This window comes from Polypterus senegalus, chromosome 17 (genome assembly GCF_016835505.1).
Source record: "Polypterus senegalus isolate Bchr_013 chromosome 17, ASM1683550v1, whole genome shotgun sequence".
Classification (NCBI taxonomy): domain Eukaryota; kingdom Metazoa; phylum Chordata; class Cladistia; order Polypteriformes; family Polypteridae; genus Polypterus; species Polypterus senegalus.
Window position 1 is genome coordinate 43,465,666 of NC_053170.1, and position 24,171 is coordinate 43,489,836.

The window sequence follows — 24,171 nt, forward strand, 5'->3', positions numbered from 1 at the left end:
ATCCAGTTTATATTGATGATATCTTGACGTTCTCCCCTTATTGTCACTTATGTGGATCATGTAAGAAGTGGTACATACTGTAGACTTCGGTTTTTTGTACAATTCCAGTTGGCCTCCAGAGGTATTACTGGCTTAGAAAATATCTAGTAATTCGCTATCCATTATGAGAGAAGACCAGCAGTGCAACCCAGCTGGGACGCCCCTAAAATTAAAGTATGGGAGAAGACAGCTACTTGTTAATACTACCTCCTTTCAAAACGCCAGGTGGCAGCTCCCCTAAAGTGTAGTCATGCCCTGGATTCCCACAGGACATCCTGGGAATTTGAGTTCGGTTTCTCAGCACTGCTGGATGCCATGGGTGCTGCCAGGGGGAGCTGTCAAAGGACCTAGGGACTCATGCTTTCCCTATAGGCCGGAAGTACTAGGTAGTCATGAGGACGGAAGTACCCGAAGTACTTCCGGGCTGATTAAAGAATGGAAGTGCTGGCAAGTCACATAGTCAAGGACTATTTAAAGGACTGCTGGGTACCCAGCAAGCAAGCCAGAGTTGGGTGGAGATGGGAAAAGCTTGCTTGGTGGTGTGGAGGAGAAGATAAAGAGAGATATTTCTATTGATTGTGTTTTTTGTGTGTGATATTGTGGCTGTGGTGCTTTGGACACTATTAATAAGAAAAAAAGGATTAAAACGCTTCTTATTGGTTTTACTTTGTGTTCTGAGCATCTGTCTGTTGGGGTAAAAGGGGCAACAGTGTCCTCTAACGTCTTACACCGTGGATCCAAACTAAGTTTTGGCAATGATAGATTGGCCTGCTTACACTAAAGATAAGTAGATTCAAAGATTACTTGGGTTTGCAAATTATTATCACAAATGTATTAGAATTTTAATATTATTGCAGCACCAATAACTCCTCTAACAAGGAAATTTTGCAAGAGGTATTTTTGTACTCTTGGATTTCATTGGAACTTTACTACCTCAAAACACTGCACACTTATGACAGAAGTTTGTATCATCCTGATTCCATTGTTTTTTATGGTTATGGTGAAAGGTTTTTTCATTATTGCCAATGCAATTTTATCTCAAAAACTTCTACTACTAATACCTACAGTAATTCATTTTGATTTGGAGAAATGGGAATTGTTGGTCATGAAAATATTTTTGGTAGAGTAGTTTTTACTGAAGTCTTCATTTTAAAGAGTGTAATATGAAAAGTTTTAGCAATGATAGATTGGCCTGTTTGCACTAAAGTTAAGTAGATCCAATGAATTCATAGCTGCAAAATATGTGAAAGACTGTGAGATACATAACAGATCTAAAACTATACACCTATAAGTCTACAATATCAACTGCCCATGGATATCAGACATTAGACAGACATTAGTTTGCTGGACATACTAATGCATGGAAGTAGCAGTTTGATTTTCCGTGGCAGCACATTTCATCCTTCCCATCTTTAAGGGAATGGCTGATATGGTTTATTTAATTCTGTCCACTTGTACGGTGTACCCCCATCTACTGTTTTGGATAGAGGGGCTCACTTCATTTATTACTTTTGGAGAGATATTTCTACTTGATTAGAAATGATATTGTTACAATTACATCATTCCCTTGTTACCTCAACTAATCCAGACAGAAGGAATGGGTTAATCGAAAATTAAAACCATATTTACTGTGTTATGCATCAGACTACCAAAAAATATTTGTACTAAGCAGTATTTGTATGGAATATACAATTCAACTTATACAGGACTGTCCTCTTTAAAACATGTAAGGGTTTCAAACTCTGCCTTTGTCAGTTTGTTTTATTGTCTCTAGACTATCAGAGGTAACCTATTTGGTGCAAGATTTAAAACATTAGAAGACATGAATATGCAGGCAACTGAAGAAGTCTGTGCTGAACTATAAAAATATGCCAAGACAAATTTGCATAAACAGCTCAGGTTCAATTAGCACATATGTATATATTATATATATATAATCATGTTATGCTAAAATGTTGCAAAGAGGTAATTATAAGGATATGCAGGTTGAGAAAACTTTACTAATTTATTCTAAGCACATTACAACTCACAAAATTTCATAATAAATACAACCATTTTGCACATATCTTTCTTTCAGTTTCTTAACCTGCTAAATTTCAACATAAATTCAAGGCTGGTGTGAGCCTATGAATGGGCATAATGCAGAAACTAGCTATTAGGATAAAGACATTTACACATAAATAGTGACTGGGCTAGAATTCAAGCCCAAATCATTGGATTTGTGAAGCACTGCTATGCCAGTCTTGAACTATTTGTTTATCTAACATTAGCAAAGTGGCACTGCATACTGTGAACATATATTATAATCCTGCTAGCCATATGTGTGTATGCTTTTGCTATGCCTTTTTCCTTTTTTGTCTGTGGTTGTTATAATTTCCCACATACCTGCAGGACAGAGAAGTGTGGGTGACTAGTGACTACAAATTGAACAAGTGTAAATGTGTGCATGAGTGCCCTTTCCAGGCTGAATTCCTGCCTTGCATCCAGAGCTACCAATATACGTTATAGTTTCCCAAGTACTGCTTATAAATGGTGTGCAAAATACCTCATTCTATTCAAGATGTCCTTTTTGTGCCCCGGTGTGGATTAAAAACTGAAATCTTTAGCTGGTACTACGGAGTATAAAATGAATTAGTTATGGAGACTGTTATCAATTAGAATATGTATATCTTAGGTAGAATTTTAAATGGCACCTTGTACTTCTGAACAGCATCACATAAAATGCAAGATACATATATACACCTAAATGCTGTACTGTATGTGCAATGCTGTCATTTATTCTATGAACCAATCACCACCATACTACAGAGTTGCAGTGTAGCTCTAAGCTGTTAACAGCATGAAAATCAGAAGCAGGTCGTTTTAAGGGTTAAACAGTGTTGTCCTATAATGTGATCATTTTTGGTAACATGACATCAACAATCTTTCTCACTTTCTGGAAACCACTCTTAAGTTCTTTATCATTACTGAGACCAACGTAAGCACTAACAGCTATATGGGGTTGCTATCTATATAATAAAGTACCTTGTCTCAAAACATTCTGCCCTCTTTCTGAAATCTTTCAACGTGCATTTCCATATTTTACACTTAGCGAGATATTCAATGATGTTCTGAGTAATGGATAAAGAAACTGCTTATTGTTGAAGGTTTTTTTAAAAAAATTCTTCTTTTCTACTATATAGACAACAGTTTATTTAGCACAATTTAGACATTTTAACACAGGTGGTATGAGAAAAAGACTTGTGATAAATAATTGCAATCAATAAGATTAGTTCAGTCTTTAATTTGTTGAAGCTACATGTTTCAATACAGGAAATATGGACGATTTAATCATAATCTATTGAGCACAAGGGAGAACTCAAAATTCTGGACAGAATACCAGTCTAATCACAAATCAGAATTGTTCACACCACAAACAAGGGCAATAGTTTAGTCAATAACCAACATAACCTATTCTTCTTTATTTTTTCCTCTTCATCTTTTCCTACTTCCATGTAAGGTCGATGAGCTTGATCAACCTTCTCCACACAGCATGGTCCAGTACCTCTTTCCCAGACAAAGCATTTTTTCCTTTAGGTCTTCCTTTACTCCATATAGTTACCTCCAGTTTGGCCTCCCTCTCTTTCTCTTCACCTGTACATTCATTTCCATCACTCTTTTACCTACGTATTCATTGCATCTCCTCATCACATGTCCATAACACTTCAACGAACTTTCCTGTACTTTCTCTGTCTCATTTCTTAATTTGTCATTTTTTTGTAACTCCATACATCCATCTCAATGTTGTCATTTCTGCCAGATCTAACTTCTTATCCTGTACTCACTTAACTGCCCATGTCTTACCTTAGCTGGTCTTACCATTATCTCGAAAACCTTACCTTTCTTCCAATTGTTAAATCCACACTGCACTCTATGGGTTATGTTTGCATCAAATTTTCCATCTTGGGCTACCACTGACCTTAGACATTTAAATTTATCAACTCTTTTCAGTAGCTCTCCCTGCTGGCTAACTTCTGAATCCTGATTATCAGTAGACCCCACATATTCTGTCTTCTTCCTGTTTGTCTTCAATTCTCTATCTTTCAAAGCACTTCCTCATCCTTATTTTCTGTTGCTACACAACACAAATGTCATCAGCAAAAAACATGCACCCAAGGGACTGGTCTTTCATTCCTTGGCTCAGCACATCCATAACCAGATCAAAGAGGTAAAGACTTAAAGAAGAAGTCTGGTGCAGACGTATGCTAACAGGGATTTTGTCTGTTACCCCAACACTGATTCTAACCCTGGTCCTCATCCCCTCAAATATATTCCAACTTATTTCTCTGGTACTCCTTTCTCTCCCATGCACCTCCAGACCCACTGTATTCTCCAAATCATTAAACACCACATGGAAATCTCTGTATGTTTCCAGATGTTTCTTTAGGAATTGTCTTGGTGCAAAGACAGCATTGGTTGTTCCTCTCCTTGGCATAAAACCAAACTGCTCCTCCCTTGCAGTGGTCTCTTACCTAAGCCTTCTCTCTATAACCCTTTCCCAAATTTCCACTGCATTTGATATCAGCTTCATCCCTCTACAGTTTCCAAAATCCCACATATCACCCTTCTCATTAAAAATGGGTACAATCTAGCCACTAGGATGTCAAACCAGCCCAAACTGGAACCAGTCCCAAGCCTGGATAAACAAAGAGGGTTACTGTCAGGAAGGGTATCTTAGTGAAACCTTAATGATGGAATCAATACAATAAGCTTCAGAAAATAACCAACAAAACCTATAATTCTTTGAAATGTGAACAGGAACCAGAATACTCAGTAAAAACCACATAGAGCGAAGTAAGGGTAGGACTTGAACCCAAACATCTGCTGCTATAACATAGCAGGACTAATAATTGTGCTACCTTTAAATAATGGGTGCTGTTAAATCAAAGCAAAATCAACAACTTGAGGAACTTGGAACAAGAGAAGAAGATATTGTTTTATAAACAGCTGCAAATAGGTTACAAATCATGCATTTTGCATGCTGGGTAGATTAAGTCAGTGGTTCTCAAACTGTGGGGCGGGCCCCCCGAGGAGGGCGCAAAGTAACAAAAAGGGGGTGCAAAGATAAGAAAAAAGAAAACAAGAATCAAAAAAATGAAAAATACATCTATTGAAACCAAAACAAAGTAACTTAAACTACATTCTGACACTAGAAAAATAAATATAGAGTTAGATAAATGTTAAGTAGGTATAATAAAATATGCATCTATGATATATCATTAATTAAAAAAGAAAGAATTGGTATTAGTGGGCTCCTTTCAAAAAAACATTAGGGGGACGCGATTAAAACTGTTATGAAAACTCGGGTCGCTAATACTTAAAGGTTGAGAAACGCTGGATTAAGTGTAGCTCAGCTCAAGTATTACAGCTCAGTGGAATTAGTAAATTAGAATGTATTACTAATAAATGAAACAGATCTGTGATGTACTTTTTTATACCTATAGTAAATTGTAAGCATCCTAATTCTGACTCGCTCTGCTTTGATTTTTTTTGTATTTTTAATTTGTTATTTGCTAGGAAAAACTCATGAAATCAGCAGGCTTCTTTCAAAAGGAACAAGGATTTTTGACGAACACCGCCTTTCAACAAAATGTGCAGATGTTAATCTTTAGTGTGATTGCTTTAATCAGAAATAAGATTTTCCTATTGAAATGTAAAATGTGGTTAACTGCTTCATGCAATGTGTCACAATGTGAAAAGAAGAGAGAGCATTTGAGTTTATTTACAAGTAATAGACTTATCCAAAAGAACAATTAACTTTATAAACATTAGTTCATTATTAAAACTGCTTAATATGGTTCAGGATTCTTTACTGGAAGCCTGTCCCACACCATCAAACACAGGGCTGGAACCAAATCGGGACCAACTCAAACTTACCAGCCATAAATTATCCAAATAATTATATTTTTGTGTGATCTGAGAGCAAAAAGGAGAAAAACTATGCAGTTGCTAGTTAAAATTACAAACAAACAAAGACTAGCCTTGAATTCAAATCCAGCACTATGGAGCTATGGTGCAGAAGCACTAACACTGTGCCAGTGCCCCACCAGTTTTGAATGATTAGTAGTTCTAAAGGACTTACATTTTATATGTAGTTTGTAACAAAACGTAAGAATCAATAGGATGGCACACCACCACAGGACTTAGTACTGCCTGCTCACAGCTCCATGGATCTGAATTCAGTTCCCAGGATGTTAATGGTCTGTGTGGAGTTTGTGCATTTTGAATGTGTTCATGTGAGAAGAAGAACTCCAGTTAGGTTAAATGGCAACCATAACTGGTCAGTTAGCATGGATTTGTGCATAAGCAGACCCTGCAATAAATCAACACCTACCTAAAGTTGGTTTCTGACTATTGTTAGACAGAAAAGAAACATAATTAAAATATTCTCAGCATTCTCTAAACAACTTAATCCAGTTCAGCCTCTGGCACAAATATACAAATACATGAGGTATCACGGTGCTACCCTCATACAAAAATTGGGGTTAAAAATGGATGGATAAAAGGTATAAACTACATGGACTGAAAGATGCCTATGTATGTTTTCTTCACCCCCGACACCAAGTTAACATTTTGAGACAATTAATTTGACTGACATCTCCTTAAACATAAATGGCAAAACAACAGACATGTCATTTATCTTCATACCGTCATTTAGAAATCAGCTGATGGCTCAGTCTGTGTATTTCTTCAGCTTCCAGCAGTGCTGTGGTGCTGATTGGCATTAAACAATTTTTTTTTTCTTTCTTAGTTCAGACTGCACTCCTTGTCTGTAGGTATAGAGAGTTTTTTTCCCCCCTCATATTTTTATTTTCTCTCAAAAATAATAATTTATGCAAAAAGTAAAAATCATAAAAGCAGAAAATTGCACTTGATAAGGTTCATTGGTAATTGCAAGAAGATAAGTTACAGGTCAATGTCTAAACACAAAACCAGTCGCATAAATCACTTGAATAAAGATAAATCCTTCTTTGGAATCTTATTACTATAATTACTGAACCCTTGTGAAAAGTGCTCCAACTGTGGCCTGAAACATGTGCTTATTAGCATAGGAGATATGGAAAAGGCTCAGGAAAAGCTTAGTCAAGCGTTACAAGGAATAAATACCGATAGGCGGTGCGGGGGTTATAAGAAATTTTATGATTTCATATTTATGTCATGAAAAGAAAATTGAGAGTATAATTACATAAATGAATAATTTACCAAATAAAAATTCAGAGAACCATGTTGCCTTCAGGCACCAGTTCAGCAACAAACAATAATGTGTGTTTTTCTTGAAAAGGGAGGTAGCTACACGAACGGCCTTTGATGTTGTCATTCTAAAATTCATTGCCCCAGCAAGTATTTTGTCTTGTAGCAATTATGAAGCATGAAACATCAAGGACTGAAAAAATAAGGCAATGTTGAGGCTTACAAAAAATAATAAAAAAAAAAAAATAAAACATTTGCACTAAAAAAGCAGGGATTGTCTGTAAGGCATAAAAAAAATCAAAGATTCAAAAGGTTTGTTCTGGAAGTTTCTGTGGGTTATGTTCTCTACATGACAGTCGTGTAAATTTGGTTTAAAAAAAAAAAATAATAATACAACTGCAGGCTTATTTATTGATGCAATTTTTTTCTCTTTAACCTTATAAATATTAACCCCAGGGCTGAAGAATTTTCAAAAATCACTCCTTGCCTAACATTTTTACATTCACAGTTGCGTCTTTTTAAAAACAGTCATTTCTATCAAGCATATCTTTTCTTAATGTCCTCAAAAGTAAGGGGCAAATTGCACTGTTTGGAACACAATGCAATGCTAAAAGCATTACTAAAGCGTCTCCAATTTTCAAGCACTTTCCACATAGTACCAATTTAATTTCCACTAAATGTCAGGCAGCCAGCTCCTGCTTTGCTAGAAAACACTCCCATCTCAAATCCGTCTCAATCCTATTCTACATTAATTTTCAGACACAGCATCAGTGGCATGGCCCACAACCACTGACCTGGCCTATTTTTAACATGATTATAGACTTACCTTCACAGCTGCTGTGCCCTTCCTCATATCCTGCACTGCAGGAACACTTTCCAATGGGTACAAGCCATTCTCCTTCAGCGCTGCAGTGCATTCGAGGACGATTATCCATATCTACTTCCGAATTGTTTACACAGGTCCCCCTGACTTCTACCAAGGTTGAAAAAGCAGCCTCTGCAATGGTGTCAGGAAACACTGCCAGGTTCTGCACTGTCGACAGACACTTTTTAAAATACACCCGCACAGAAACGAGGGCTACACACGCCCCTACATCTTGGAAGCCAAGGTGAAATCCTTTCCTGTTGAGGTGTCCTATTTCTCTCACCTCTGTATTCAGTTTCATCTTCCGCTCTCCCAGATCTCCTTGAGTAAAACTCTCATCAGCAGCTATTGTATCAATTTTGATATACTTGACTTCCTTGATTTCACGTCCCAGATCAGTGTCTGATTCGATGTAGTGCAGATTAAAGGTCTCTTTGCATGTACCCATGACTCCTGGAATGCTGTTACAATCCCTCAGAGTGAATTTGAGCTCAATAAAAATTCTCTGGGCCTTCTGGCGTGCAATCCATCCAGTTTGAAGCCAGTTGTTCTGGTTTGACTCCATGACATTACAGACCTGGTAGGTTCGAATTGGCTTGTAATTTTCATCAACGCCGCTAATTTCTTCCCACTAAATGGAAAACCATAAACAAGTATTTAGTTTCAGAAGAAAATCAGACAGGTTATGTCAGATTAGAAAATTATGAAACAGTGCTCAGGCCAAACAAAATCAATAATCAAGACTCAATAAATCTCAATTATAGGTTGTTGTCTCTCAAATAATTTGCAGAAATAGCCAGTAAATTGTCCAGAAGTTAATGGAAAAAAAGCAGGCTATGAAAAGCTGAAATAATTTATTTGAAGAGATCCAAAGGTTATTTAATATAACACATTTTAGTGTTTCAGGTTAATTTTAAATCAATGTTCAATTTAAAAATAGATAAAACATTGGGTATGAAGCATCAGTAGAACGTTTCTTGAAAATAATTATGGGAAAAGAATGATAGTTTAAAATAAAAAAGTCAGAGGGTATAAATATTTTGTTTAAAGGGAAAAACGCTGGAAGAAATAAAGGTCATTTCCCCCACTTAACGAGCCATTTCACTTCCAAAACAGAAGTCAAAGAAAAAGAAATTTGAACCACAATAAATGAATTGTCCTAAATATAGTAATAGTTTAACTAAATACACCAGTAACCAAAACAATTATGCCTTCAAATTAATTGCCTTCATGCTCTGAAGGAATTAAATACGAAGTTGTGAAAACTGGGATAATGGCAATTATGTAAGATGTTCATTTCATGAATGCTCCTTAGTCCATCTCCCCAAACCAGACCCACACCTACTGTTTGATATTCATATTCAAATGCTGTAGTGAAGTAGGGCTGTTTGTGAGTGACTTCTAATGTTATTGAACACTGCGTTTATCAGAATGAAACTGACAGCCAGGCAAAGTGGACATATGGTTAAAATAGGAAAAGGTCAGTAGGTGAACAAAAAATAAATAAAAACAAGGAACAGACAAGAATATAATAAGAAACACAAGTTCAGAATATCTATTAAATAAATAGTGTCTGATGAATGAGGGAATGGGTAATCAAATACATGAATATGAGACTAGGTAAATACACTGATGAAAATACATGATGCCTCAAAGAATGAGCAAAAGGGAAAGGCCAAATGGTGTATATAAAAATCCCTTTAGGTGTTTGCTAGATAACTACTATCCCAAACAAAAGAAAGGGAAGATGCGACCTAAGGCGACTACATGTGAAAGAAATGACTAGAGACATGCTTCCCATGGCAGGTGTGCTAACAAGTATGAAATAAGGTATGGGTTAATATTGTGAAAGTAATATGCAATGGTCTGGAAATCAAATCGTCATAATGCAGCTGAGAAAAGAAGAGAAGGTAAAGAATGGCTCATTGTCACACTAAGTGCCAAAAATAATAATCTAGCTGATGAAGATATTGGATGCCATTTAAGATCATGTTTGAGAGATGGCTAAGGAGTCCAATCCTTCAGCCACAACTCTTAGCACAATGGTGTCTAGAGGAGCTATTTGGGACCTGTTTCCACACCCCTGTATTCTCCTCCTTCTGCATCTATTGTCATCTTTTGTTCACCTCATCAGAGAGGCAATCAATATCTCAGTGAAATGCCAGTTTATGAATGAAAAAAGAATGTTTTGTGCCTTGGGTCCCGTAAGGATATATATATATATTCTCATGGGACACTGAGTGAAAGATAATATGAGATCCATCCAATTGTATACTATTATCAATGCCATTAATACAGTTTTTTATGCATTCCTTTTGACAGATTAATAGATGGTATTCAAAGTGCTGATTTTGAATTTGTTTTCTGTTTTGTTAATGAATCTACATAATTTGAAAGAAGTGACTAATAATCCAACATATTCCATTGTTTTTATTTTAGAATAGTAAATTTCTGCTTTGTTAAAAGGAAAAACAATTAAATTAGAAGGCAAAAGCTGTTGGGAGCAGTGCACCCAGTTACATGTTGTCCCGATTAAGTTCAATTGGTGGTGCCACCATAGTAGAATAAAGAATTGGGCAGAAACATGCAGTTGGTTCCTAGTACACAAGAATAAGGCTATAGGTAAGTAGCTGTGAGCTTTCATTTGGATTTCTGAATTGTTGAGTAGTAACTTTCTCAATCTAAATAAGGAGAAAACAGAAATCTTTTTATTGGCAAAAATGGATATAATGAAGGTATTAGAAATAAACTTGATCCCTTCAACTTAAAAGTCAAGTCCGAGTTAAAGAATTTAGGGGTAATTACCGACTCTGACCTAAATTTTAAATCACATATTGATCACATTTCTAGGACTATGTTTCTTCACTTAAGGAATATAGATAAAGTTAGACCTCTTATAACTTTACATGATGCTGAAAAATTATTTCACACTTTTATTTTCAGTTGAGTAGATTATTGTAATGCAAGACATATACTGGATACATTTAGTGCAGAATGCAATAGCATGAATCTTAACTAGAAAAAGAATATCTGCGCACATTTCACCCATTATATTGCTGTTACACTGGTTACCTGTGTCGTTGAGAATTAACTTTAAAATACTATTAATGGTTTACAAAGTCTTAAGTAATCTGGCCCCATCTATGTTTTGGAATGTCTGTCCCCTTACTCTCCAAGTCGTATCCTCGGATCTTCAAATGAAGTTCTGCTTATAATTCCAAGAACCAACCTGTAAAGAAGTGGTGAGGTGGCCTTTTGCTGATATGCACCTACAATTTGGAATACTTTACCAAAAGAAATTCACCAGGATAACACTATAGAACAATAAAAAATGGCTTTTTCATAGCTACATTATAGTTGTATCCCTAATAGACTATATGGGCTTTGAATTATCATTTTTCTCTGGGTTTTGCAATTCTGTATTAATCTCTACTATTCTCTGTGGTCTTTTCTGGTTCATCTGTGGTGGCCACCACCTGATCAAAGTACAGTGGTACCTTGGTATACGTCTGCTTTGGAATAAGTCCAACTTGGTATACGTCCTGTTTGGACACGAAAAATTTTGCTTGGTATACGACCTTTGTTTGGAATACGACTCGCGTGCTAACCTTGTTTACCTCTCTTGAGACAAAGCCACGACTGCCCACGAGCGTTAGTGCGCCAGTTGCTAGCATTCAGTGAACAACCCACGCTATAACTCTCTTTGAACTTTCACGTGTGTGATATAGCGGGTCCACAGCTCCTGTCAAAGTCCAGCTTTAAAATAAATAATCACCGCGCTCACAGCTTGGTGAGGGGGTGTGGTGGTTATGTGACTGAAGGTTGTCAGGGCGATTAGCGATGTGGGCGTTTCTCACCAAAGTGCACTTGTGAGGGACCGTCCGAATTCATGATTGTTCCTGGGGCTGCTTATCTTGATAAACAGAAGTGCGAGTCAGCTAGAAGGGCAGTAAAAAGAAAGAATGGACGAGAGGGTGAGTGAGTGAGAGAGAGAGAGGGCTGCTTATCTTGATAAACAGAAGCGCGAGTTTGCTTGAAGGGGAGTAAAAAGAAAGAAGTAGGGGGGGCCGCCAGGTAAAAAGGCACCAGGCTTCTTCTGTTTTTTTGTTTTTTTTTATTTTTAAAGAATGCTTCCTGCTGTATTTTAACTTCATTGTTTTTAAGAAGACTTTTTTCTATTGTTTTTAACCTCCACGTTTCACTTCTGATTTTATGGATTATTTATTGGAACTTTGGAGACTGCACTTTAATTTGAACACCTTGTTTTGTTAATTGTTTTAATAAAGGCACTTTTTCACCATCCCCTTGCTTTACCGATGAGGTTAGCAGTGATGCACATTACCGACGGTGTAGGGTTCAAGGGCTCCCCGGCAGCAGATGGGAGCATACAGCAAACCTGCATCGTCACAACGTGATTTTGTGTTTTTTTCATGTAAATTTGAATTGATTGTTGAAAAGTATGAAGGTGGCATGCGTATCCGGGACATGGCTGTTGCATACCGTTTGACGAGAACGACGGTATCTACGATTGTGAAAAACAAAATGTTATTAAAAAGTAAAGTGAGGTAAAATTTTCATTTATTTCATCTAATTGCTTTTGTATTTATGTATTTTAGTATTAAGCAGTGTTTAAATTATTTTATACAACCCCATCAATGTATAATATGCCAATAGCAATAGGATTTTTTTTTTTCATGGGAACGGATTAATCATTTTCCCATTATTTCTTATGGGAAAAATGTATTTGGTATAAGTCCTGTTTGGTATAAGTCAAAGGGTCTGGAACGAATTAAGGACGTATACCAAGGTTCCACTGTACTATGCTGCCTCCTGTGCTTATGGATTGAATGGCGGGAGTCCTAGATGCCCACATGACCACCATCATCAAATACTTCCATGTGAAGCCTGAAAATCATAAAGACTGATTTAGAACATCTATGTTAGGTAGAATTCCCACTGGGAGATGGGCGGTCTTTTGCCTTTGGAACCCATGCACATTTTGTTTTTTTTTTCTCCAGAGTTTTTTTTTTCTGTCCTTCTGGCCCTCCAACCTTACTTTTTTCTTTGTTACATACTGCATAATATTATTGCCTAATCTTGTTTATGTTTTACTTTAACTTCCTTTTTATATCATCTTGTAAAGCACTGTGAGCTAGACATTGCTTGTATAAAAATGTACTATATAAATAAATGTTGTTGTTTTTCATGGTCAATAAGCGGGATCCCAAGGTCCCTAGCTAGGAAAGCTGGAAAAAGATCTCTCTTTAAGAACAAGGTCAATACAGAGTAAGATCTCCAGTATTAAATTAAGACTTTTAAGTGTGTATATGGACACTTAAAAAGTCTGAACAAATAAAAGTGTCAATTTTACTGCCTATATCATTATTCAAAAACCTAACTACTAAGGCACTGTATTTAATCTCCAACAGAGATGAGTAGGACCATACTGGCTCTTTAAGAAGTAGTAAGTTGAGAAGCTGCTTGAGAGCCTTGTTCTTGAAGGAATCAACAATACAGAGACACCGGGAGAAACTAGAAGGATATCTGGGTTGATGACTCTGTAGCCAAAGTGTCAAGTTTCACAGCCTGTTTTGTTTGTGTGCTTTTGCTGACTACATTCTGGCCATCTACTCTGTCTGTTGGAGGCCACAGTGATTTTACCACTTCAGTTTTTCAATCACTGGCAAATGCAGGCACTAGTAGGTGATAATGGTGAGCAAAAATAAAAGCAGTTGAGTCACATTCTTTTTCTGATTTTTTATTTTTTAGAAGAGTTGGACTGCTGATGGTATCTTTTGAATCAGTGAGTTAATTACTTATACGTTTCCTGCTTTAGTGTGTGTGTGTATGTACAGTATGTGTTGTTTTTTTTTTTTGCTAGCATATAGGCTAGCCTAGTTCAAGTAAGATCTAACTTTTGGTTTCCATAGAGTCAGCTGAGCAAGGCAAGCCCTTGTAAGGTCATTCATAGTGTTTTTTTTTTGCAGGCTTGAAAGCTTGGCTAGAACTGCTTACACCAGGGTTGCCCAATGCGTCGATCGTGATAGACTGGTAGATCGCAAAGGTAGTGCAGGTAGATCGTGTTGCATTCAAAAATAATTTTTTTAAATGTTAGTCTATCATACAGCGCATCCGGAAAGTATTCACAGGGCATCACTTTTTCCGCATTTTTTTATGTTACAGCCTTATTCCAAAATGGATTAAATTCATTTTTTTCCTCAGAATTCTACACACAACACCCCATAATGACAACGTGAAAAAAGTTTACTTGAGGTTTTTGCAAATTTATTAAAAATAAAAAAACTGATAAATCATTTGTACATAAGTATTCACAGCCTTTGCCATGAAGCTCACAATTGAGCTCAGGTGCATCCTGTTTCCCCTGATAATCCTTGAGATGTTTCTGTAGCTTAATTGGAGTACACCTGTTGTAAATTCAGTTGATTGGACATGATTTGGAAAGGCACACACCTGACTATAGAAGGTCCCACAGTTGACAGTTCATGTCAGAGCAAAATCCAAGCATGAAGTCAAAGGAATTGTCTGTAGACCTCCGAGACAGGATTGTCTCGAGGCACAAGTCTGGAGAAGGTTACAGAAAAATTTCTGCTGCTTTGAAGGTCCCAATGAGCACAGTGGCCTCCATCATCCATAAGTGGAAGAAGTTCAAAACCACCTAGACTCTTCCTAGAGCTGGCCGGCCATCTTAACTGAGCGATCGGGGGAGAAAAACCTTAGTCAGGGAGGTGACCAAGAACCCAATGGTCACTCTGACAGAGCTCCAGAGGTCCTCTGTGGAGAGAGGAGAACCTTCCAGAAAGACAACCATCTCTGCAGCAATCCACCAATCAGGCCTGTATGGTAGAGTGGATAGACGGAAGCGACTCCTTAGTAAATGGCACATGGCAGCCCACCTGGAGTTTGCGAAAAGGCACCTGAAGCACTCTCAAACCATGAGAAACAAAATTCTCTGGTCTGATGAGAAAAGATTGAACTCTTTGGTGTGAATGCCAGGCGTCACGTTTGGAGGAAACCAGGCACCGCTCATCACCAGGCCAATACCATCCCTAAAGTGAAGAATGGTGGTGGCAGCATCATGCTGTGGGGATGTTTTTCAGCGGCTGGAACTGGGAGACTAGTAAAGATAAAGGGAAAGATGACTGCAGCAATGTACAGAGACATCCTGGATGAAAACCTGCTCTAGAGCGCTTTTGACCTCAGACTGGGGCAACGGTTCATCTTTCAGACAGGACAACGACGCTAAACACACAGCCAAGATATCACAGGAGTGGCTTCAGGACAACTCTGTGAATGTCCTTGAGTGGCCCAGCCAGAGCCCAGACTTGAATCCGATTGAACATCTCTGGAGAGATCTTGAAATGGCTGTGCACCGACGCTTCTCATTCAACCAGATGGAGCTTGAGAGGTGCTGCAAAGAGGAATGGGCGAAACTGGCCAAGGATAGGTGTGCCAAGCTTGTGGCATCATATTCAAAAAGACTTGAGGCTGTAATTCCTGCCAAAGGTGCATCGACAAAGTATTGATCAAAGGCTGAGAATACTTATGTACATGTGATTTCTCAGTTTTTTACTTTTAATAAATTTGCAAAAACTTCAAGTAAACTTTTTTCACATTGTCATTATGGGGTGTTGTGTGTAGAATTCTGAGGAAAAAAATGAATTTAATCCATTTTAGAGTAAAGCTGTAACATAACAAAATGTGGAAAAAGTGATGCGCTGTGAATACTTTCCGGATGCACTGTATATCCACCCTATGGCATTTGCCACTTGATTGACATACAGGGCGGCAAGTCTGAGATCTCTTCTCTTCTAACATACTGGTCATCCAGCACTCGCGATCAAACGCGCAAGCTACTGCAAAACTCCGGCTGTGATGTGGTTAGCCTTCCAATTTATATCGATTAAAGAAGGGATTTCAAAAATAGCTTGGGTGGTGGGGGATGTATTGGCTGGATGTGGAATTGGAAGAGAATTTTTTTCTCACAATGTCACAATCGAAGTGCGTTTGTCTGATCTGTCAATCTATCATTGCTATTCCAAAGAAAGAAAATGTGGAAAGGCATTTTCGAACTGTTCATAAAAACTACGAAACTGACGTTCTTCCAAAAAGCGATCTGAGAAAGAGCTAAAATTGCAGTTAATCGGACAGCCTTCATTTTTCACTCGGCTGAATTGAAAAGCTCCTTGACTGCATTATTTGGTTCTACTTATTTATGCAAGTCAGCCTTTTCCCACATGACGATTATTAAATCCAAATACTGTAGTGACCATAAATGTATTGAATTGTTATTGTGCCATAAAGGTTATTCAGTTATGTAAGGTAAGGTAAGGTCTGTAAATGCAACCCCAGAGATGTAGTAAAGCTTTCTTTTATTTTTTGTTATTTTTTTCTCCATCCTTCTGTCCATTTCTAAACCGAGTCATTCTGAGCTGAATTAGAAGGAAGTTGGATCTTATCCCAGCAAGCAGCAGGCACAAGATAGGAATAGTCCCTGGACAGGGTGCAAGTCTATTGAAGGGGCAACACATACACACATACTAAGGCTGAGCAAGGCCAATTCACCTAACCTGAATATCTTTGGACTGTGGGATAAAACCCATGCAGACATGGGGAGAACATGGAATCACAGCTAGTGCCCCTGATGCAAACACCTGTCTCCTTGTTTGAGTCACCTGAGCTACCACTGTGTCACCATGCTGCTCCTACTTTTATTATGGTTTAAATTATGCATTATATAATATGCACATCATTTTTGATATTTCTGCTTCTAAAGACATTTTATTGTTGAAAGAAGGAACAAAAGCCTTCTGTTACTATAACATTAATTTAAATGACTAGTGGATAGATACATTAGAAAATGTACAAATGGATTAATGGATGGATAGGTGGATTGTACATAAAAACAGTCCTACATGGAATATCCACTGTTATCAGAAGAGAGATGTCTTCATTAATTGTCTGGTTTAATAAAAAACAAATTCCTAAAAAGTCTATTGAAATCTATTACAGTATGTCAATTACCTTAGTTAAACAGACCAACCAACATGGGGTATTATCATCAAAATATGAAATTGTACGCTCTAGAAAGAATGGTCTTGGCATGTAAATGCAATGCATATACATAAAAAAGTTCAAATTTGAGAAGCTGTTGCAAGCTTAAAGAGAAATGTAATGAGGTGAAACCAAAACACCAGAAAAGATGACAGCAATTCCTGTTTGTAAAAATCTCTTAACAATATGCATTTTGTGACATGTAGTATAATGCAATAGTGCATTAGTTCCCTCATTGATGACAGGGGTGAAAGGGCACCACAAGGGCATAAAACACTGAAATGGCTAAAGATGTGTCATAATTTAGAACTAACCACATTGTGTTATTAGGCATGAGAAAAGAGCCATAGAGAAGGCAATAGCTGAAATGTCTATTAGTAGCACTAGAAGAAAGGAAATATTCAAGGACTTATTTCAAGTTTATTGCCTCTTTTCTTTTGGAAGATGTAGGAGATTTTTGGAGGAACAATACACAGTAGTATATTGTTAAGAGTATATCACATTTGGCAGAAGCCAAAGTGCCTGCTCCTTTATTATGCTTTATTGCTGTGTTCATGTGCAATGGAAGAATTGGGAAAATTAACATCTCAGTATGAAATCTCACATCAATGATTTTTAAAACGGTCAGCTGTGTTGCCAAGCTGCACTGTAACCCTGACCTCTTAACTCAGTCCCCTAATGCATTTTCTTTTTCCTTTTATCTTTTAAAAACATATTGGCAAATCATTACTTGCCTCTTTTAAGAATTGAGCAGCAAATTTGTAGTGTCTTCTCACTTCTTCCTAAACTACAAATTAACACAAACAGAACTAATGGCAGCTCCAAAAGATCTCATAGTTTGTGAAAAAATAACAAAGAAAAACTGTAAGGTACTGTGACTGCTGTAGCCACAAGGAAGTATGTCTGAATGAATGAGCCATGTCCTTACAATACAAGTAATCAAATCTAATGACTGGTTAGGAGTTTGGCGTCCAAATAGGCACAAAAATGGCTACTGGAATGAAACAGAGGCCTGAGATCTGGAAGCACACCAAAATGATTAAGTATGATTTTCAGGAGTGCCCCAACTGATAATAAAAATGTGAAAACTCTATACAGTTGGACACCAGAATGCTGGACATGTGAGGCAGCAGTGCTAATCAAGGAACTGCAGTGCTGGCCTTTTTCAAATAACTCATTAAATTAGCTGTGGGCCACCAGGGGGCATATCAGCCACCCTACCCGGCACAGACGTGAGACACAAGTTCTGTCCAGCACACACATTTTATTTCAAGTAGAGCAGCCCTTTTTCTTTACTCCACACCACAGAGCACAGTCCACAAAGCACCAAAAAAAAAAAACACAGTCCTTTATTCCTTCTCCCTTTCACTGCCACCTCCACTCCTCTCCCAGCAAGCTTCTTCCACCTCCTCCTAACTCTGTCTCCTCGAATGGAGTGAGGCAGCTCCTTTTATTCTACTCCTGGGACTGCTCCATGTGGTTCATTAGTATTACATGGAATCACTCTCAGGTGTGGTGGAAGTCCATTATAGGGCTTTGCAGCTCCCCCTGGCTGCCCCCATGTAACCCAACAGGGCTGTACAATACTCAAAGTCCTGGCATGCCCTGTGGGAATCCATGGTGCCACAGCCACCCAGGAGGGCTGCCCTCTAGTGTAACCATGGGGAGGTAGTGCCTCGGAGATGCTGTCTCCCCTGGTCCTTCTATCCCAATGGTGCTCTGCCCATCACAAAGCTTAAACCAAATGAACAGAGACAGGAGATTTTATAAAATCAGAAAACATTCTACTATTTTGATGCCAACAGCACGATTATCATTTTGAAATGGTTTGTTCAACTCTACTTTAAAAACAACCAATGGAGCAGGACTAAATGAGACAAATCTGGGAAAAGCTTCAGCAGGTATCTAATGATTTCTTTGCCATTATTCTTAATATGATCATATGAGAAATAAATTGCCCTCAAGTGTGCTTGAATTAAAATCTTCCCTCAAAAAATCATTTCTGAACAACTAAGATCACCTAAACTATTGTCTTAGAGATTTTTTGAGATGATCATCTGTCAGTAATTTTATTTCTGAAACCATTTTCTATTAGAAAATGTAGTAAAAGTATGCAACAATAAAGTGTTTAAAAGGTAATGTATGATTGATATATACTAATGTACACAGATATTCTAGGACTGTACACTATAATTTAACGTTGTAAATTTTATACAATGCTATTTTGCACATTTAAATTACCTTTCCACAAACTTTCAATCTGTCATGAGATAGATTAAACTCCTAAAATGGCAAAAAATATAAAACATGTATGCATGCTGCAAAAAAAAAAACAAAAAAAAAAACACACCACACAAAAGGCCTGATTACATTTAAAGGCACATTTACATATGCAATATGCTTTCTGCCATCCTTTTGGCAGAAGAGTATAAAAGTAGTTGCTGGAGACTATAATTAATATAGTCATATTCAGCCTCTGAAATCTTCTTCAGCAAGCAGACTTGTACTTTTTTGAAGATGCAAATCAACCCCAAATCCTTATTCTCTATCTTTGTTTTACATACATTTTTAAACATGACAGGAGAGAAAAGATTACTAATGGATCCGGTTACTGTAAGAGTTAACAAAGAGGCTGAATGGAGTATGTTCTTGGAAGAAAGATCCTAGAGCAGAAAGCAGGAAGAACAAGAGAGGAAGACTAATGACGCATGACTACATATTGGAAAATGGACATGAAGAGCTGAAAAGAAAGAAATTACTGCAGAATGGAAACTGCCCATAGGCAGAGCCCCCCCATGGTCATTATGCTAACTTATTAACACATTAAACGTTTCAATTCCCACTAAGCTGTAATTAATTAAGCTTTCTTTTACCACTGATGTAGATCTTTTTTACACATATTGTCATTGCAAAAAATAATGTATCTGCCTAGATAGAAATTACTGGATTTATGTAGATAATACTTACTCCATTCGACGGATGTGAAGTCCAGCCCAGCTCTGCTTGTGACTCTTTAGAATCCAACAAAACAACTAAAATTTGAAACAGAAATAGAAAAGCATAATTTTAAAGTCTGCAAGGCTGTTTTTTTTTTCTGTACACTGAGAAAATTGTTTTGGTTACAAAGGTTATGGTTATACCACAAACAAACCTAAGATGTATGTCAAGTAAGATGTCAATTAAAAGTGTTCTAAAAATGTAGTCAAATTTCAGTTCAGTCAAAATGGTGCCTTTTAGATTACATATCCATCTATCAGATATCACACCCACTGATTCCAGTTCAGGGTTGTTGAAGTCTCATCAAGTCTTGGCAGCATTGGGCACAAAGCAGGAACCAACTTTGGACAGGGTGCCAGTCTATCACAAAGAATGTTCATGCATAGCAGGGGAATTTAGTTATGAGCTCAGTCAACTGATGATAATATATTTAGAGATATTTTAGAAAACCGATGTATTCAGAGAAAAAAAAAAAACTTAAAAAACATTGGCTGATCATTCCATTATCCATTTAAATCAAAACCAAATATAAAAATGTTTAAACTGCAATTCAACCACCAAAAGTGACCCGGTCAGGTGGTCTGCAATGCAAAAAATAGATATTTCAGAAATTAATCTTAACGGGAAGTTCATCTGCAGTAGAAGGAGGTTCTCACTGATTAAGGGTACATTCAAGTCAAGTAGAAAACCGAGCATAAATCCCACTGAATGACCTGTATACATTTCACTATGAAATTAATTTCAGACCATTTCTTGCCTGAATGTCAGAGTTATTCAATATTTTTATTTCACTGGAATCAGCTTACAAGTATATTTATTACACACAAAATCATGCTTTCCTTTCCTTAGTTTGTCCAAATTAGTGACTGATTTCTCTGCCCAGGAAATTAGGATGTAAACATATTACATGAATTGAACCCATAATGGCAAATTAAAGACTCACTGTATCTAAACTGGTGCCTCCACAACTCGGGGTACAGTATGTGCTAAAGGTGCCTATAAAGGGAATTCTATGCGTAATTGAAAAATGAATGAACACAAGCTGTATTCGTTCAAGTACATATTTGGTTAGATGAACTGTTTCAGTTAGGACTGAGGTTGTATTAGGCATGAAAACAAATGAAGCTCTGGATTGTGGTGTGGAAGCTGGGGTTACCAGAGAGAACAATGCTGAGGTGGAGACTTAACTCTGGAGAGCATTTCTGAACATTGGAGGTAACTCAGACCTCATCTTGAAAGTTAGCCAAAAATGAGATATAATTTGTCTTGTGAAATAAACTGTGTAATTCAGCATGTGGCTGAGACAATCTTATGAGCAAGTAGTGCTGTTGTGTAGCCAAGTAAGGCAAAGAGAATACGTGAAAGGGAATATTGTGGAATGTACTTGTCCAGTTCAAGGAAGATAACACTCAACCCTCCATAAGTTAATAAAGGTCTAAACAAGTGACTTGCCAACTACAATTGGCAAGCTAGAATTTGTTTTGATTTTGTAGTATTTGGTACTATTTGTTCCACGATTGTTGTTTGCTATTTATTTAGGTCTGGTCAGTATCTTTGTTTAATTCCAATTAAGATGTCAAATACAGTATTGTTTATACATGTTATTAATAGTACTAGGGTGTTGTACCGTGTTAGCCGTTATGAATGTAGAGAAAAGCCAAGCAAAATGACAAAGGTGTCATTTTACTTGGCTTTTCTCTACATGTTATCAATAATAGCCAAAAACATGTAGAAACAAATAAAACATTATACAATATATATACATTGTATGCTGTATACATGCACATGCACACATTGTGTAGTGTATTATTATTATTTATTATATGTATTATCTCTTTCATACATAATACATTCAGCATCCTGATAAAAGAAGAAAACAAAAGCTGCACCATGCATGAGTTCCTAAAACCTCTTTTTATAAGATCAACAGGTGCAGATAAGGCAAGTGTATCACTGAATATGTAAGGCAAATGCTTTCATATCCCTTGTACAGACGAAAAGAACATGGGCAGTTCTTCTCAACAGCACAATACAACAGTGTTAAATGCAAACCAAGGCTTCATTATGAAGCTGATGTTAAAACCTGGCACAGTCAAGCCGGGCTGTTTGGGGGCACAAGGCACTAGTGTATGTGGTCCTCTTTATATTACTCCTCATCTCCAACAGTGCAGTGACATGGAGAGCCTAAAATTCATGGCTGGCAATAATAAAGGAGCTTTAAATGAAACACTGTAGACGATAAGCGTCTTTATCACAAATGAGATAAAATGACAAAACTTAATCAATAGTCACTAGTGAGTTTTTTGACTATGAGAGTTTTTTGTTTTTTTTTTCCTTAATCAGGTAGGATGTCCCCGTGACCCTGTAGTTAGGATATAGGGTTGGATAATAGATGGATGGAGGTAGGATGTTATGTCAATGAAATAAAAATTATATATGCATGACAAGCCAGAAAAAATTGCATTAGAACTTACCAATATGTGTGCTTAGTACTTATCCATTTATTTTCAGACCCTTCGGGGTCACACAAACAAACACACACACACACAACCCTAAATCATTTATTCCAAGCCAATTTAGAGTTCCTTTTTAAACCAGCACACACATCTTCAGGATGCAGGAAAAAAAATAAAGAAACAAGAGAAAAACTTTGTGAGCCTGGTGAGAATATGGAAACACCACACCAATAACAACCTGTCAAGACCTGAAACACACACATATTTTATGTCTATCCATCCATCTTTTCTTAATATACAGTATTCAGCTCAGAGTTGCAATGGGAACTAACACTACAGGGCATGTTCATAAACAGATTCAAGCTCACCCATATTGAATTTATTTAGGGTTACCAATTAACTTAGAACTAATGTCTTTAGGATACTGGAGCAAAACTAAAGTACCCAATGAAAAAACAACAAAGAGACTAAAAGAACTGTGGAAAACACACACTGACAGAGACTCAAAATCTGTGAAGCAGCAACTCTGAGCTCATTAGTCTTGAGTAACATTGTACCAACATTATACAGGTCTGTTATGGAAATAAGCAAACTAATTGCAGTTAATGAGAATGGTTAAAAACATCTAAAGGGCTGCAGCCGAACCTCAAAGTAGACAATATCCAAGAATGATTCAGCGAATGAAAGAACCAACATGTAATTTTATGATACAAATTTATTTCATGATAAACTGTACATATATATCGCATTTATTGTATGTGATGATCTTCTCTGTTTGGAAAAAAGGCCTGCTGGTATAAACTGCAGTTTCTTGTGATCTTAAAATGGAATAAGCTTATTCAGAAAAATGACTTATTACAGTGGATTTAACTAAGATAGCTTGTCAAAACTTGGTATAAATAAATTATTAATTTATTATGCTAAATACATCTTCTTGTCCTCCTTAGTTAGAAACCTACCTAGAATTCCACTTTCCACATGCATATTGCCTTTGTGTCTAAGACATCTTTCTTTCACCTAAGAAATACATTCAACCTTCGATCATTCTTGTCAAAGCAAAATGTTGAAAAGCTAGTTCATGCTTTTACATCATTCCTTTTGGACTACTGCAACTGCCTGTTTGTTAGTTTCCCCTAAACAATCATCCCAGACTTTACAGACATCCAAAATATTGCTGAGCATATATTTACTAGTATATAGAGGTATTCCAATATAACCCCTATGCTTTGTTCCCTTCATTTGTTGCCTATGAAGGAGATAAAATATAAGATTCTGCTGCTTGTATGCAAGTGTCTTGCTTCTGCTGCTGAACTAAAATACTTTCTGAACCTTCTAATCTACAAACACATCTGTCTCTTTCCAGTATGCAACCTGTAGTACTAGGGTGTTTTACCGTGTTAGCCATTATGAATGTGGTGATGTATGCCTGAAGAAGTGGCCTGAGTTGCCTCGAAAGCTTGCATATTGTAATCTTTTTAGTTAGCCAATAAAAGGTGTCATTTTGCTTGACTT

At 37.1% G+C, this 24,171-nt stretch overlaps 1 protein-coding gene across 2 annotated transcripts in view; it reads right to left on the minus strand.

Moving 5' to 3' along the window:
* LOC120517506 (ephrin type-A receptor 7-like) overlaps positions 1-24,171 on the minus strand; it is a 607,868-nt gene that overhangs the window by 457,483 nt on the left and 126,214 nt on the right. For both annotated transcript variants that reach the window (XM_039739879.1, XM_039739880.1), the window contains exons 2-3: positions 20,174-20,238; positions 8,096-8,765 (exon numbers count right to left, since the gene is read on the minus strand). In XM_039739879.1, coding sequence (XP_039595813.1) covers positions 8,096-8,765; positions 20,174-20,238 — 735 coding nt within the window. The remainder of the gene's footprint in view (positions 1-8,095; positions 8,766-20,173; positions 20,239-24,171) is intronic.